Source organism: Elaeis guineensis, chromosome 1, assembly GCF_000442705.2.
Source record: "Elaeis guineensis isolate ETL-2024a chromosome 1, EG11, whole genome shotgun sequence".
NCBI classification, from domain to species: domain Eukaryota; kingdom Viridiplantae; phylum Streptophyta; class Magnoliopsida; order Arecales; family Arecaceae; genus Elaeis; species Elaeis guineensis.
Genome location: NC_025993.2, coordinates 181368365 through 181385544, shown reverse-complemented (window position 1 = coordinate 181385544; position 17180 = coordinate 181368365). Strand labels below are relative to the sequence as shown.

At 36.9% G+C, this 17180-nt stretch overlaps 1 protein-coding gene across 1 annotated transcript; it reads right to left on the bottom strand.

Moving 5' to 3' along the window:
- Positions 1-1207: 1207 nt before the first annotated feature.
- Positions 1208-16473, bottom strand: LOC105039960 (galactokinase). Its single transcript, XM_010916298.4, has 13 exons — positions 16185-16473; positions 15896-16080; positions 15305-15351; positions 12426-12520; positions 12156-12238; positions 10949-11017; positions 9117-9302; positions 7316-7450; positions 5447-5581; positions 3936-4006; positions 2559-2636; positions 2259-2400; positions 1208-1525 (listed from the first exon to the last, which is right to left on the bottom strand). The coding sequence occupies exons 1-13, from the start codon at positions 16342-16344 to the stop codon at positions 1415-1417; spliced, it is 1497 nt and encodes a 498-aa protein (XP_010914600.1). The 5' UTR covers positions 16345-16473; the 3' UTR covers positions 1208-1414.
- Positions 16474-17180: the final 707 nt, after the last annotated feature.

Here is a 17180-nt window from a genome sequence, read left to right as displayed (position 1 = left end):
GGATTTAATGGTTAAATAGTTAGAAATAGATTATGCGGATCTTAAACAAATTAAATATATTTCAAACATACACCTTATACTTTTAATCTAAGAGATATATCCAGATAGACAACTTGAATGGAGCTCGCAAATCTTTAGCTAAGGCCACTGGTTTCGCTGGCTTGGTGATTACCAAATTTCCTGTGGTGTTTAAGGTGCTACATTTGTGAGTCCACCTCCCGTTTTGCACCCTAAATTTGCTGACTGACCATGGTACCATCAAAAAGGGGGAAAAACGCCCATTTCTCATTGAAAACTATTACTTGGATTAGCGAATGGGTTCCACGAGTCGCAGGATGAATGTGGAGAGAGAAAGAGAGAGAGAGAGAACAATCACACATCTACAGTAACTTCTTATAACGTATGCAAAAGCAAAACAATCTGGACATTATCCCAAGTGGTCATACCTCTCCCGATTAGAGGCCTGGTAAGTGATGTTATCTGCAAAATCATGGCTCAAGTATACGTTCCAGAGAGAACCCCTGGTAATCATATGGACTCCCTTCTATTCAAAATAATCAAACAATAGAAACATAAAAAATAGCACAAACGGTAAAACTCAGCTGCTCCTGCGGTACAAAACGGCTACACTGCTGCCCAGTTCAGGTTGTATATTGAATGATTGATCTACATCTGTCAAATATCAACAACTGTTGCCCCACACAGATCTCCAAACACTCCAAACCCCATTCATCTACTTGCACAGACCTCAAAACATTACTTACACAGATCTCCAAATATTACATGATCCGATGGTGGGGTTTGGCGAAGGAAGGTTCTAAGATACAACCCCTCTCCTATTGCTGACAGAGTTGGGGTTGTACCTTATATGCGAAAGAACGATTCACCTCCATACGAAATGTCAGCCATTGGATCAACTATTGAATCGTACAATGACCATTTCAAGATCTATACAGATAGATTGAGGAAAGATGGAGTGCTTTGAGAACTGTACAATTTATCATTTGACAGGAAGGTGAATACGACCCCTCTACCACTGACATGCCAATGCGTAACAACTAGGCCGCCTGTCATAAAGAACAACTAGCTTACAATGCTAGAGATTAGCATGCATTTCAGGAGCATTAAATGCATGTTAGAGATTAGACCCAGCTGTCAAACCTAAGAAATCAGAACACTAAAAGCTACAGAATTGACTGACAGGCGATTGGTTTAAACTTCACTGTTTTGCAAAACAAGGCGCGCAATAGCCTTGTGAAAACCTGGATCACTTATGAGAAGTTCCCCCAACATTATTATGTACAGAAGGTTATCATCAGTTGCATTTGCATTTATTCTGGTAAATAAGAGCTTAGGTATCAATCACCATTAGTATCTTATTGGGAGAAAGAAAAACATGAAAAACTGAGAGAATCTAAAACTTCAATATTGCAGCACCACTCGATGGCTTTGATGCAAACACATAAAGACCAAGGTCATTCTTGTTAATGACACCCCTGTCAATCCTCAAGTGGTAGAATTTTTCCTGCAACAAATAAATCTTCCACTTAGGAGAGAGCAATAATAGATATTAATCTATACAGGATCTATTTGCAATTACTGCAACAAGATGAACTTGCACAAAAAATGGAGAATTACTACACTGTGGTTTGTACCACAAAAAGAGTCTGCAAATCATCATTTTTTCATAGCATGCAAGTTATCTTCCCATTAAAACTGTTTCAATGGTAAGTTACAGAACTCTACCAACGTTAAAATATTACTCGAAGAACAAGAATATTAACAAAAGAATGTTAATGAAAAATAAGCTGCCACAGTTTAAGGATGGGGTTATTTAGTCTGACCAACTTACAAAGAAATGGTGCTAATTTACAGGCAATGGCAGTTGAATATTTCCAGATTATTTTCTGCGTAGAGAGTCATGTAGTTAAGGAAGAGATGGCAGCATAAAGTACAGCATTAGTCACCTAATTAAGAATTTCTTTGATATAATTTAATATAACATGCAATGCATTATAGAGGCACACATGAAGAAGTGAACCCATAAAGTCAAAGAAGATAAAAATAAAAACACTCGCTCCAACTGATGACCCATAATGAGTAGTTCCAGAGTTTCAGACAAACCATATAAGAAGATTTCCATACAGAAGTTGCAACAGTTCAGTTATTAGTGCACCGTGTCTTCTTATAGAGTTTGTATTTTACGTAACTTTTATCAGTAGTCTATTGCTTTTAAAAATCAGTGCCAGGTAACTGACCTTTAAATTAAGAATGAATTGAGGGACAATGCTTTCTTTAACTAAAGCAACTGCACAGCCACCCCATCCAGCACCTGTAAGTCTTGCACCAAGTGCTCCATTATCCCGACAAATCTTTACAAGTTCCTCCAATTCTGGGCAGCTGTTGAAGAAAACTGATTAGGATGCTGGAAAAATACAATTAGTTATGTAATTTAATCAAGGTTGAGTAACAGTAATAGTTGCAAGGCATATTACAAGGTGACATCCACTATATATGGGTGTCCCCGAATTAGAGGGATATATGTAGATTGGCCATACCTGCACTCATAAAGCACACTGCAACTATAGTGGCTCTCATTCATCAGGCCACCAAGTTTTTTAAGCATGTCCTCGTCACTGAAATTGGATAAATTCCAGTTTGCATTATTGAATCTCAGAAGAAGAAAAAATAATTCTCAGTAAGTTTCAAATAGATTGTGATTTGATTAATGCAGATTACAAGAAACGATATGAGAAAAAAAGAATTTTTGGTAGTTAACTGTCCTGTCCTATCACATTCAATAATGCAGGACATGACCTAGTAACTAACTTCTATACTACACATAGTTCCTATGGTCATGTTCTTGTTTGAAACAGTATCACATGAAGCAACATATATATCCTTTGCTGATGCAGTACAAAAGGTCAATTGATAATCATAAAATATTATAATCCTGGGTTTGAATAATAAATCCAACTGAAAATATGTGGGGAATATGCAATTCATAGTGGAAGTATTGACAAATATATGAATGCAACTTCAGTAGTTGCTTTGTGGTGAGCCCTGGGCCAATAGTGATCATTATAACCAACCTGAATTTATTATACATAAGAATGGAGAGATAGACCGGTGCACATTGTATGGAACCAAATAGAGATAAACAAATCGGAGAGAATTTCTTGGGTGTTCTGTTGCCATCATTCCAAAAAAAACATTATGAGCAACTATTGAATGATTCTGCAAATATGGTGGACAGCTTGTTGCTTACAGTCAAATTATTCAGCAGGTTATGATTTTGTGGCATGCATTCAAGTGAATTTAGCGATAAGAAGTCATCACCCTGGAAGAGGCATAAGTCAGATCATTCAAGTCTCAAAAGCACCATCCTGAATTGAAATGGTGCAAACTAGACCGATCAAACTGAACTCTTAATGCATATCATGCAAAATCTGGTTGACAACATGTCAGCTTTCATTGGGATTCAGCATTGCTGCCAGGAACCATTAAATTTCGTACTAATCAGCCAAAGCCATAAAATATCCAGGAATTTTGAAACAACAGGAAAACTAGTGGGGACAAAGATATTTAAGTAGAAGGCAGCTAAAATAATATAGTCCTACTGACATAAATAAGATAGCAAACTGTGTGGCTATATCATCAGAAAATAACCAAACTATGGCCATGACAAGGTATAGGTGACGATTTAGTTAGGCTTATATAGTTGATAGCATCAGGTAAGTTCTGAGACTAAGATATACCCAAATTAAATTATAATATAATTCAAATATAATTAAAAGCAATAGACAGAATGGAGTAGTTTACAGTGTTCAGGAATTCGCATAATAACAGAAAGAAGATTTTGATTTAAGAGAACAAGCCCAGAACATTTGCAAAAGGATGCATGAAGCTGTTAGATTGAAAGTAGAAGAACGCACCTGAGTTTTGATAAAACAGTGTCCCTAAATGCATGAACACGCTTTGCCTCGGAGTAAACATGGGACGCACGCTGAAACAATATACATGAAAGTGAATCAAATACTCAAGAGTGAAAGAAGCTTTGCCTGACAAGACATTAATAACCAAAATAAATCAATTTGAGAACCACAAGTCTGCCTTTTCAACATGGCTATGAAAGTAAGGCATTCAAACTCAAGCCCACAAAATTCAACTTCAATGAACAAAAAGTTGCTTCAAATTATCTTCTCATCTACATATGATATGCAAGGTACAGCAAATAGTTGCCGACTTTTGAATTTACAACATGCCCATGAACTCTAGCTATAAACAGTAGTTCACGCACAACAGAGAACAAAAATTATGTCAGAATTTATAAATGTATGGAAAAAAGAATAAAATTTCCTACTTTCTTTATTTCATATGACATGTTAATATTCTTTGGTCAACTCGTGCAACTCCCCAATTCAACAATCATCGTCATAAAGCAACAGAATGAACAAAGAAAATAACCAAGAAAAATGAAGGGCCAACAGATGATAACCCACAAAGGAAAACCCTTGGATTTAATTACAGTTTCACATAAAGCGAGCAACAGATGTAGCAAAAAGCACCCAGAAGCTTGAATATGTCAAAATTTCCTAAGTTACCAATTATGTAACTGCATCTGGGCTTGAATGCAAGGTTTAATATAAAGGAAGAAAGGGCAAAAACCAAGTAAAGTCCCAAATATAGATTACTTTTAGGATGAAGCATGGAATACAAAAGGAAGCCTAACATGTCTTAGTAGTTAAGTACAAGAATCAATAACTTGTAAAATTTTATGAGGTAACTTTGGTTGCAGTTTGATCCACTTGTTCTTGTTGGAGTTTGATAGTACCATCATTTCAAATGCTCAAGAACCCATTAGTTGCATTTGTAAGTGTTATAATGGAAAAAGAATCAGTTATCTGCACTTCAAAGTTCCGAGATGACATAGACAGTCAAAACTATGGATCAATGTACTGCCCATATTGGACCAACACCACTCTGAATGTACCATATCCGTTGGGGAGCAGTACATGGCACCGCTTGGAATGTTTGTTTAGGTGAATCAACATGTACTACCTTGAAGGCTTGAACCTACCTGCATCCTCCCATACCATTTGATACACTTTTCCCTTTCCCCTTTGAACATTTGAACTGACAGGTACCAGCCCATGCTGATCTCATACATATCAACCAGTGATCGGCATGATCTGTACCTTGATATTTGAATCCTTGGTCACAACTTTAGTACACTCAATAAATTTTGGGCAACCTGACTATTGTTATTTTCTGTTGGTTTCTACTATCCACTTGTGTTGAGAAAAAAAAAATCTACATGCACTATCTCATTTCAATGAACTAAAGGTTCACACCAATATTTGTTTTAATTGAATGAGACCAACAAGATAAGAACATGCACATTATAAAACATATATAGACAACACCAAGTAAAATTCAAAATTACCTGAAATAACTTAAAATGCTTAGCAGCTCCTAAAACATCTAACGAAGTTGGAGAGTTTGCAAAAATGGTGGCAAGACTTTCTCCAGTGACCTTCTCAATATCCTCAGCAGTGAAAGGCTCCTCTTTTAGTAGTTCCTGTGTAATGTGATAAGAATATAAATTAAACCCTACCAAAAAAAAAAAAGAACATAAAAGCTAATCATAGTGCAGAAGGGAATTTTGGAAACCTTTGAATTGTTGAGGAGATAATTCTCTGAGCTAAACTAGGGGATACTGCAAAATTCACACAATTCCAAAAAGACGAGAACTGCTGAAACAGAATGTCATCTAGATAGTTATCTTATTCTATATTGCTTACATGGAAAATATTTTGCATTAGAGGAGCAGCATCAATTAGAATTATTTATTTCTTGAACATGGAAAAAAGAGAGGGCCTAATTAAACAAGATAAATGTAGCTCAAATGAGATGTGGGTGTCATAAAACTATGAAGCATTTAGTGAAGAATTATTGTATTACAAAACAGGAATTTTAGTGAAGATCAAGTATATTAGGGATGTAGAAAGTGCATATAGCAAGGGCAGAAAAATGGTTTATTGCTCCATATAGTAAGGCATGCATGTTTAAGTGGGATCATGCTGGTCCATGCCAACCAGCATACACCATGTCAGGCCAGAATCACCAACCAACATTGGGTCAGCACTACATACATCATCTTTTTTATTACCCTTTGATTATCGGGATTTCAACTCTTTTTTAAATTTTTTTTGTTTTGGCATGGCACAGAATGATATGCTAGCAACCCTTTTTTTTTTTTTTGATGCAATGCTAGCAGCACTATAATACCTGGCAACATGCCCACAGAAGACTTGAGAAGATTCCAGTATAAAGAAGTGCTCAAATATGCATTGGAGGTAGGGAAGGCTATAGGTTAGACAAATGAATGTTGTAAGCAAGGAATTGGAAGAGACTTGCTATGGCCCCAGAGGTAGATCTTGTCATAAATAATTGGCGAATGAAGACTCCCAAATTTAATATCAAATAATTGGGGAAAGATTTGACATTTATGGTTAATCGGTCATTGTTTTGCATATTGGGTTCCTCTTCATGTATGTACACACTTCTAATCAAAAATTACATCATAGAATAACTACATTCCTCTCTTAGCCAATGTCACCTCTTCACAAGGACCTATACTGGATTCCTAATTTTTTGCATGTCTTTTTGTTCTCAAAGTAACTAAACCTTTTGGCATGAGAACCTTTTTTCCTTTTTCTAATAATAAACATTTATCATTAATCAGATTTTTGCACAATGAATTCCACTTACACGCTTCTAATCACAAATTACATCATATAGAGTCACCTTGTTCCTTGATTAGCCATGTCAACTTTTTACTAGGACTCATACTAGATTGTTTTGCATGTCTTTTTTAATGACTAAACATTTCGGCATGAGAATCTCACTGAATTCATGAAGCCGTGACTAAGATTTTATTTTAAGCCATCAAAATTTAGGCATTTTTTTCACTTCGGAACGAGCCCTGAAGCGTTGGTGACCTGACCATCTTTCAATTCCTTCAGCATGAGAATGTTATTTGTATAGGGAAACTCAAGTAGTTGCCATGGACTTAACTGTAGGACATGATCCCTTACTAAAAATTAAATTCATTTTAGTAAATAAACTAGGCCTTTGCTACATTATTGGCACACAAGTATCACTCCTATAAGCTACAAGATTAATCTCTTCTATAGCAATAATTATTACTTATTGGAAAAATAATTATCATGAACGGAAAATTCATGGACTATGTATGACGAAGATTATAGAAAAAGTGCAAGAATAATAGATCAACAATGGCACACAATACCTTAACAGCCACTTGAGGTTCCGTAGATCCATGGCTATCAGCAAATTTGACACACATCCCTTCAACATCGGATAGAGTCTTCACATTGGAGATTGCTTCAGCTGGTTTCATTCCCAGCTTTATGGCAAGAACAATCTGCAAGTTAAGGAAAATCGCTATTATTGAAAAGGTAAACAAACAAAATAGAGTGAGAATAAAAATATTTTAAGCCAAAAATAAGACAGAAAAAAATTCACATGATGGGGGAGCAAAAAAATCCCACGTCAATGGTAACATGGTGCGTACTCTATAAAACTTTAGTTGCAGCTACAACCTATACTTTGGGTCCAGGTAATTCATATGCACATTAAAATGCCAAACCAGAAACTGGTTGTTTGTTCAGAACAATAATTACTTTTCAACTATTTAAAGATTAAAGAAATAAAATTTGGAGACAAATGACCTTTTCTCCATGCAAGCATTTTTTTCCCATAAGCTATATGGCAGTTTCAAACGCAGCAATTCTGGTAACTATAGTTACTGAATTATACGTGACTGAAACTTCTTTTCTAGTCTTTCTTTCTTTCTTTCTTTTTCCTTTTACTGGTACGGCTGGTGAGGAAGCTATATCCTCCTTCGAAATTCAATGTTACACTACAAAGAAAAAAGCAGCAATTTTATGGTTAAGTTACCATTGCAGGACAAATGCCAGAACATTTCCCCTTTTTGTCCCAGCAAATGCAGCTCCCACCCTCTGTTTCTTCTAAGCAAACAGACCGGTCCATGCCATTCACCACCCAATTGATATCACCAACTATTTTTCTTCAAATAATGATAACCTTCCTGAAACTTTGGATTGATATATTTATTTCCGTTATCCTTAACCCACCATAACCTACTCACATTCCATCTGCATTCTATGCCCAGTCCTCCACTTGGCCATAACAAGGAACAACAAGATTTGAATTGGCCCAAACTTGGTGAGCAAATATTTGGCTCAATTGTTGTGGGGTTACAAACAAGTAGCAGAGACAAATTATAGATATGAAGAAGGATCAAGCTATGGAGAAAATAACAATATCTTTTAAGAAATAAGTGACAACCGTAACAGGCTAGTAGATGCCAAAATCATTCCATCCAGATTAAAATAAAAGAAAGGAAGAAAATGCATTAGGTTTGCTGAAAACAGAAAAGGTTTTCTTGTAGTGTTTCTCAAAATAGTGACCTGTCTAAAAATTTTTAAAAAAAAATTAAAGTCATCAGAGCATGTGAGATCCCACATCTGAAAGGTGACACAGCTAGGTCAGTGAAAGAACATCCTAGACACCCCCCAGTAGACAACTAGGGTGATGAAAATAATTACTCATCACCAAATTAGGGCAGCCCATATGCTTTTCTAGCCATAAGAAAGTTGGAGTAGCATTATAGATGGACGAAGAGAAAGTGTCAAAGAATGAAGGAAAAGTTTTGTGAAAAGCCAACTACAAATAGGCAGGATAAGGTTTGTGGGTTATGGTTTTGTTTATATTCTATATGATGTAAACATTTCTTGACATATAAACAATGACCAAGTCCGTACCTGACTTTAACAAGTACAATATCAAAGTTTTCATTAGTACAACAATTGCAGCACATCAATTACAGGGAAATCTTGTCTGAAGAAAGCTGAATCATTTTCTATGCGTTCAGTTCTCTAAAATATATTCCAACAAAATTTAAAAAAAAAAAACAAATGGTATCACATATTTAACATAATTTTGGGAATAGCATTCAATTTAACTTTAAGATTCCTGTCTCCGCAAGAAAAGGGATGGGAACTTACAGCAGCCAAGCGGCATTCTACAACACGGTTATTATAATTTGTTGCAGCTGTCACTGCCTTCTGAGATTCTGCCAGCGAATGTGCAATTACAAAAGTACCACCGGCAGGTAATTGCACATCACTTGCACGGATAGGATTGAAATCTATTAACTCAGCAAATCCAGTTTTGGCCATGACAGATATCGCCTGTCAAACAAGATGATACAATGTCTAATAAAGGAACTTCATTATTGGCCAAAAAAACATATTTCAAAATTAAACACATGCAAGAACCATGCAGTAAAGAAATGTGTTGAAAAGAATAGCAAATAAACTGGAACAGGAACCATGCTCCCTTTTCAATATTCTACATGCAAGTAATGCAAGATATTGTTTCTTGAAACTAACGAAGATAACATTAAAAGAGTCTCATTGTATCTAAGACAGATTAATTATCATCAAACTGGATACGCAAAACCTATATTGACACGGGATGGTTATTGCAAAGTTACTACACAGCTAAAATATAGGATGCAGTCAAAAACCAAAAATTGTGATCCTCCCTCATTATGAATATATGACTATTTTAATTTGGCATTCATATCATGGTTTTGTAGTGGTAAAAGATTGGCTGTCCTGAAAGAAATTGAGCATACACATCCAATCGAATATATAGGTATCCAATCACCGCAACATAAGCAGAGAGCATAACATAGGACAGCTATCCCCTTTTTTCTGGGGTATGGGGGGTGGAGGGGAAGAGGGAGAGGGGGGTGGTGGTGGCTACAGTGGAAGACCTTGTCTCATGAAAAAAATGGAAAAAGGTAAAATTAGAAGTATAAGCAAGAAGTAAATAAGAAAGCTGCAGTATAGGGGTTCCGAAGGCCCAATAGCATGGTTAATATGTTTCCCTGCAAGCAATAGCTGTTCGAGTTTGACACTGTTGCTTAACCACAGGATCTGTGCAAAAATAAAAAAGGTGACCACATTATCTAATTCCGACTGGTTCAAATGAATCAAAGTCTATCACCACCAAACCTGACCCACTTATTAAACATATCAAAAATTCAGATATGAACTGACCTATTTATTAAATAGGTAATCCAACCTGACCCACATGACCCATTTACTAAATAGGTCGAATCAGGTTAACCAGGTTAAACAAGTTAAGTGGGTTTCTAATGGATTAAATGGATTTAAACAGGCAAAGCATGTTAAGCAAGTCGGGTTAAACAAGACAGAAACAGGTTAAATGGTTTAGGTCATGATTCAATCTAATTATTAAACAGATCAAAACAGGTTAAATAGGTCAAAGGTCTAAACTTGAACCCAAGCTGTTTAATGAATAGGTCTAGATAGGTTTACTTACTCGTGTATGGCTCAAATCCATTTATGTCAGACTCAAAGCTGCTTAAAGTGGACCATTTGCAGGTCGGGTTGATACATCAGGTCAAAAATTGCCACCCCTACCAAAACCAAGTATATTCTTATAACACTCGATAAGTACATACAATTGAAGTTTCAAGAGTGCAGCCTAAAGATGGAATAGACAGGTAACGTAAATTATTTGCAAATAGTAATATACAGCCATACAAGCCAAAATATGTTCCACAATCTAAAGATGAGAAAATTGGTTTTGTTTTGTTATACCTTAAACTACAATTTGCTCACAATTTGAAATGGTTAAAAGACAGAGCCATTAAACAAATTAATCATTATTGAATTCAATCAACTGAACTAACAAATTTAACAGTCTAAGTCATGTATATACACATTATTTTCTTCAAAAAAGAAAATGACAAAACTTTAGAAAAAATTATGGGCAAAAGTTGATGTGAGCATAGCTATTTCACCTGGTCCATGCCTCCAGATTGTGTTCCAATGTGGCGTTCACATTCACATGTAAGTTGAGCAATTTCTTTCTGCAAAATAGTAAATGAGATTAATACTAACAAAATATAGACTTCTGATTTTTTAAAGGAAAAAAAAAAAACTTTTGACCAGGCTCATCACCAAAGCCCCTCATTTATCGTCCGCCATTATTTAATGAACTTACAGAACATACTCTGACCTCTTTATCGTCATGTTAGATTTCATCGTACAGGTGTAGAAGTGAAGATAATGATCAAATTTAAGGACATTCAACATAAATGGCAAGCTCAAGGCAAATGCCTGAAAATTTAAGGTTCTCATGAAACTATTATCATTCAGCTTTTGTTTATCAACCATCAAGTTGCAAATACTAGCCTATGTATTTAATCCAATTCTCACAAGCTAACTTCTACAGATTATGAGTTGGTGACAGCATGCCAAAATGATTGTTGTTTAAGCAGTTCATATTCCTGTAGTTGCTTCAAAGTTAATATTTTGCCAAAGATACATTGTGCAGATCTGACTAATGATTAGAACCCAGTTTCCTAAGTTCTAGTGTAGAATGCTTAGACCGTAGATGCACAAAAATAGCAAAAGAAAAATAAAAGGAATCAACTATTTAAGCTGACATACAAATCATTTGGGAGAAAGCTAGCCATGAGCTGACTTGATCAAATGGATTAATGGTTATCTGTTAATGTGTCTTCGGCTGTGAGTTAGTGACAGAATCAATGGAGGATTTGCAATTAAATAGCTTAGCAACCCAATTTGACTACAATTGTGAACAGAATATTGTAATGATAGGAGTTGTAGAATTCACAATTGTGCTGCCTGCAAGAATTATATGGGACATGAAACTCAATACACCACAGCTGTAAAGGAGAAGCTAAGTTACCATGAAGCAGGTTTTGTTCTAAAAATATGGCCCAAAATAGCAGTCATCCCCGGACATGCACAATCTAACCCATCCGCGTAAGAGACAAATGTACCCAAATTTTGATTTCCGAGCAAAAGAATTGAAATATGTAGAAAGCCATAGATTTGATTTTGGAAAAAGAGACATTTAATATGCAATTTTGAGAAGAAACAACCAATATTATAAATTAGGTAAGAATTCTGAACAGCATAAACTGCAATTTTAATTAATCTTGAAACTTTTTCCAGACTTAGATGCCTGAACGACACTACCTTGGGGAAATTCTTGTTCAAAACAGCCATTATAGCAATTGTGGCAGAGCAAACAAATGCTGCAGAGCTTGATAACCCAGAACCTAAATGACAACAAAAAACATAAAATCAACTGTTGAACCTATCATGCTGCTGATGGAGGCACACCACAATTGCCCTTCCCTGGTGCTGTGGCCAGGAGGGTGTTAACAAAAACCATTGAACATATCAATAACCATTTACGATGAATAACAAGTTAGAAATTCAGATACGAAAACTAAAGAGTAGCACCTGTGGGGACAATCCCATCAACAACAACATCAAGGCCAACAGGTACACCAACATCTATTCCTTTTGATTTAGCAAACTCGTAAAACCCTTTGTACCTACAGATAGAGGTTTGGTCAGGTAACTGAGACTAAGTCTTATAGGTACCATTATCTATAAACAACAACTTAAAATTCACAAGAAATGGCGTGAGAAGTATAATACACCCACTGCTTTATAAATCCAGGCATGTGGAAGTCATAATGGTGAAAAAACTAAACTAAATATACTATGTACCATTGGTTTAAATGTGAAACACATTTTCTATATTAGGATGGCATTACAAATTATACTTCATAATAATTCTTTTCTAGCACAAATCTATAAAATGGAAAGCTGCTTTAGATCCTTAATCACTACATCCATCATTTCATTTTTCTTTTTAATTTCATCTTTATTCACCCTATTCAATTAATTGGAGATTTCACTCTCCCTAGGTCATAATTGGCTTATGCTCTAAAGTTTCCAAGGCTCCTCCATTTGTTCCCTCCCATTAACATTCGTTCACAATACACCAGGCTTAGCCAAATTTTTGTGAATGTACTTCTATAACTTTATGCTTGAGTGGAAATAGATTGATCTGCTTGCCTTTATTAACATCATATCATTGACAAATGCATTATCATTTCCATCTTACTTCAATCCTGTTATGGATAGATGTTGACCTGATGGTGACATACATCTAGGGCTACAAATGGCCAGAAGCCCATCAAGCCATGTTAGCTTTTAGTGAGGCTTTGGGCACACTTTGACAAGATCCAATTCAGGGTTGGGCCCAACTGCAAGACTGAATGGCTCAAAATTGGGCCTAAAGCCCAATGCCAAGTGCCCGATTCCCCTACCCTACCCCTTCCACTTCCCACTCAATTTTCTCTCTCTCTCTCTCTCTCTGTCTGTCCACCCAATCACTTTCTCTTCCCCCAACCCCCCTTTTCAATCATTCTCCTCTCTCTCACCCTCTCCTCAACCCCTTCCCCACCTAATCTCCTCTCTTCCTGCCCAATTTCCTCCCTCTCTCTCTCCCCAACCCATCCTCTCTCTCCAATAGATTTCCTCCCACCCCCCAACCCCCTTCCCACTTGATTTCATCTCTCTTTCTGTCCCCACCCCCCACCCCACAACAAGCTTGATTGGGTCAAGCCTCGTTGGGCTTCAAGCTTGGCTCAGGTTCGGGCACCAGGTGGACCTTAAAAAAATCTTTTCGAGTTTAGGCATGAATCAAAGCTTGAAAAGTTTATATGCCATCAACAAAGCAGTCCAAATTCAAGTACGCATCCACCTTTTTCTTAAAGTCTAAACCATTAGAGTCCTTCGAATTCTAATAATAGCAGTAATATATGTCTTACCCATCTTCCACACACATGATCATGCTTACATCATGATTTGCTATGTTTGTCATTCTAGGCCAATGTCTAGAGAACAAGGGTAACAATGCTATGCTCTTAGTTCTAGGCAATTACAAGCTTTAGATGAAGTCACTTTCTTTTAGCACTTCCGCCCACTTCTCTACCAGTACTTCTACGTTTCCATCATGGTAAGTAACTTCTCAAACCTCTAACTCTCCCCTCTAATTCGTGTCCCTTTCCCTAACATCTAATTTTTCTTGGCCTCCCATTTCTTGCATGTAAACAGAGAAACTGATTCTTGATGCACTCGTGAAGGCTCCCTATAAAGCTTTTGACCATGTCTTTTATGCATCAAAGATATCATTTATTATTGCCTTCAATGCTACTGCCATCCCTTGCTGATAAATATGTATGTATTTTTTTTCTTTTTACCTTCACGGTCATTCTCTTACTTTCCAACTTTGCAAGGCTATCTTGCAGTTCATTACTCCCTAACATACCCAGAATTGCTATAGATTTCACTCTAATTGACAAGATTCATATATTACAAGAGATGGTATCGAAAATCAACTCACTCTGGTGATGTGACTTAACATGGGCTAAACTTGTGAGCAATGGAGTGTCCCGGTTGGATAAGAGGAAAACTTTATTCTGGCAGCAAATTGTTGTTGTTGTTGTTAGTGTGTTTCGTGAAAAGATCAACTTCTAGCTAAGAGATTGTTGAAGACATTCTAGAGTTTTACAGATTACATAACTCTGTCCATTCCATCACCGCACTAGACTGGCCATAAGAACAGGTATTCTTATGTCATAAAAACATTTCAAAGGGTAATTGTCTCTTTGAAGATGTCCTTGTATCTAAAATATACAGGACAGTGTTCATATATGTATACCATATTGTACATAGACTCCAAGTTTGACATACTAACTCCACCCCCATTCAACCATCAACAATTGACCAAGGGCATTCCAATGAATTTTATTTGCTGTCCACCAGAAGGATGAAAAAACAACCTTCCTTCCACTACAATTTAACTTCTATAAGTCTGGACTATATTTTGGTGGGAGAGAAATGTTAAAGTGAAATACAGAAGGTGAGAGTGAGAGAATTATTTTATTTTTCCAATTTTTAACTATAATTTTTCAGTGTTACATGCATTTCATGTCTCCAAACAATAGTTAAGAGTTATTGAATTAGCTTCTCTAACATGTTTTCTGCAGTCTACAACTTTGAGATTTAATTGAAAGTTCATTGATTCAGCATATAAGAAAACGACAACCTCTCACCCACTGATTTAACCTATTTGCATACATTGATGAATTATGTAGGGGTTCTTATTTGAATACATTATTTCAACAGTCAGAGTTTACATTGTATAATATAATGCTAAAGTTAAAGATAGACTGCTTACAATTACTCAAGAAAAAATAAAGGCATTCCATCAGCTAAGGACATGAAGTATTTCATGATAAAGACAATGAAGAATAGTTCCTCACCCACAAATAAAATAATGTCCCCACTTGTGGTTCTTCAAATCAATTGCCTGCAAAAATGAGAAAACTCATTGTCTGTCCATATCATAATTAACAGAGAAGACAAGCTTACAGACGAAAATTAATGAAAATAAGAACATAAAAACACATTAATCAACAGCACAAAAATCCAACAAAAGATGAAGGTAAAGAAACCATTCCACATTTTCCTCTGCCTGGCACAGTCCTCAGCATTCAAGTGTGCCCGCTCTACAAATATCACCCATGCAAGTTTTGTTTTAATAGAGGGAACCCACGAAACAACTACCATTTCAAACACTTCGGATAACCTTCTCAGATACAGGAAAGGTGCAACCGCCGAGCTACAGCCCAGCTTACCAGGCGCTGCATCTCTAAATTCTCACCTATCAAAATTCTTTCCGTTTAATCATTTAGAAGTTTTACATCCTATATTCATGTTATTCTACAAAAATATGGAGAAAAAGCAAAATCAAATGTTCTTGAATCGTCCAAACAGATCAAAAAGCTCAAAATCCGATATCTCGACATCAAGTTCTTCAACGTAAAACCAAGTAAAAAGGAAAAGATTCATACTTGATCAGGATCCGCAGGGTAAGTACACATGGAATACTTTCCATTGACATTCCCAATCCGGAGCACCTTCTGCGACTCCCCGGCATCGTGCTTCCTGATCGCCACGATCGTGTCCTGCCTTATCGCCATCGGCAGCACCGAGTACCCTTCGTAATCTATGTGCTCCCCGATCAGATTCACCCTCCCTACAAACCAAAACAAGAAAATCCATCAAAACCGACCGACCCCACCACCGATTTCCGATCAAAAACAGCTCCAAAGAAAGCGAATCGGGGGTCAAGAATCTTACCCGGCGATCGAGCGTAGACCTCCGGCTCCTGGCCGAAGAACTCGACGAACTTGGCCTTGAGCGTCTGGAACCGGAGCTGCGCCTCCTCCAGCGGCGATCCCTCGCCGTACACCGGCTCCAGGGAGGAGTAGATCGGGACCGGAAGCTCCTCGTGCGCCATGGATCCAAGAGAACTCCTCCTAGCGTTAGGGTTAGGATTAGGGTTAGTGAGGGTTTGTCCTCTCTCTCTCGCTCTCGGGAGCTTCTCTCTCAGGCCGAGATCTCATGGGAGCGAGATATTTGAATGCAAGAGAGGATAGAGAGAGCGACAAGTACAGATCATCGCATAAAACTTTACATGCAAACCAGAAAATCTCACAGAGTATGTGTGACTATTTAAGAATACGTGGACGGCAGATGTAGGATGTCGCATGGATATTTGTATGCGAAATCGTTGGAGTAGAGGGCTGGGGAGGGAGTCAGATGAGAAATCGTGGCCGTTGGATGAAGTGATGGAGAATCCGGAGATATCGCGGGAAAGGGTATTCCAGATGGGGCCAAGCAGTTGAGACCGTTTATCTACGTGGGATTCTTTGGACTAACATGCCTGCAGCTGGCATGATCCAATGTTTTTTTATTCAATTAAATTAGTGCCACACTTACTAATAATGATATGATATTCTGTGTGCTTAAAAAAGTGATTGACGTTTAATTGGTTTGTGTTTTATTTACATACTTTTGGAATTTGATGGAATGATGGGTTTAAAGAGTTGCATGGGATGTGAAATGCACCTTGAAATAGGAGTTAATTAGTCAAAAATCTTGTGTATTATGCATCATACGATGGCATAAATTTCAATAATTAATATTGATGGTAAGCCTTGAGCTGAAGCATTACAATCAAATATTCAAGGCTTACTATCAAATAAACAATATTATTCTTGAACCACACGTCAGGCGGTACACATACACAAGAAACAAGGCAGCAGGCTGTCTTGCTGTTAAGATTATTCGAAT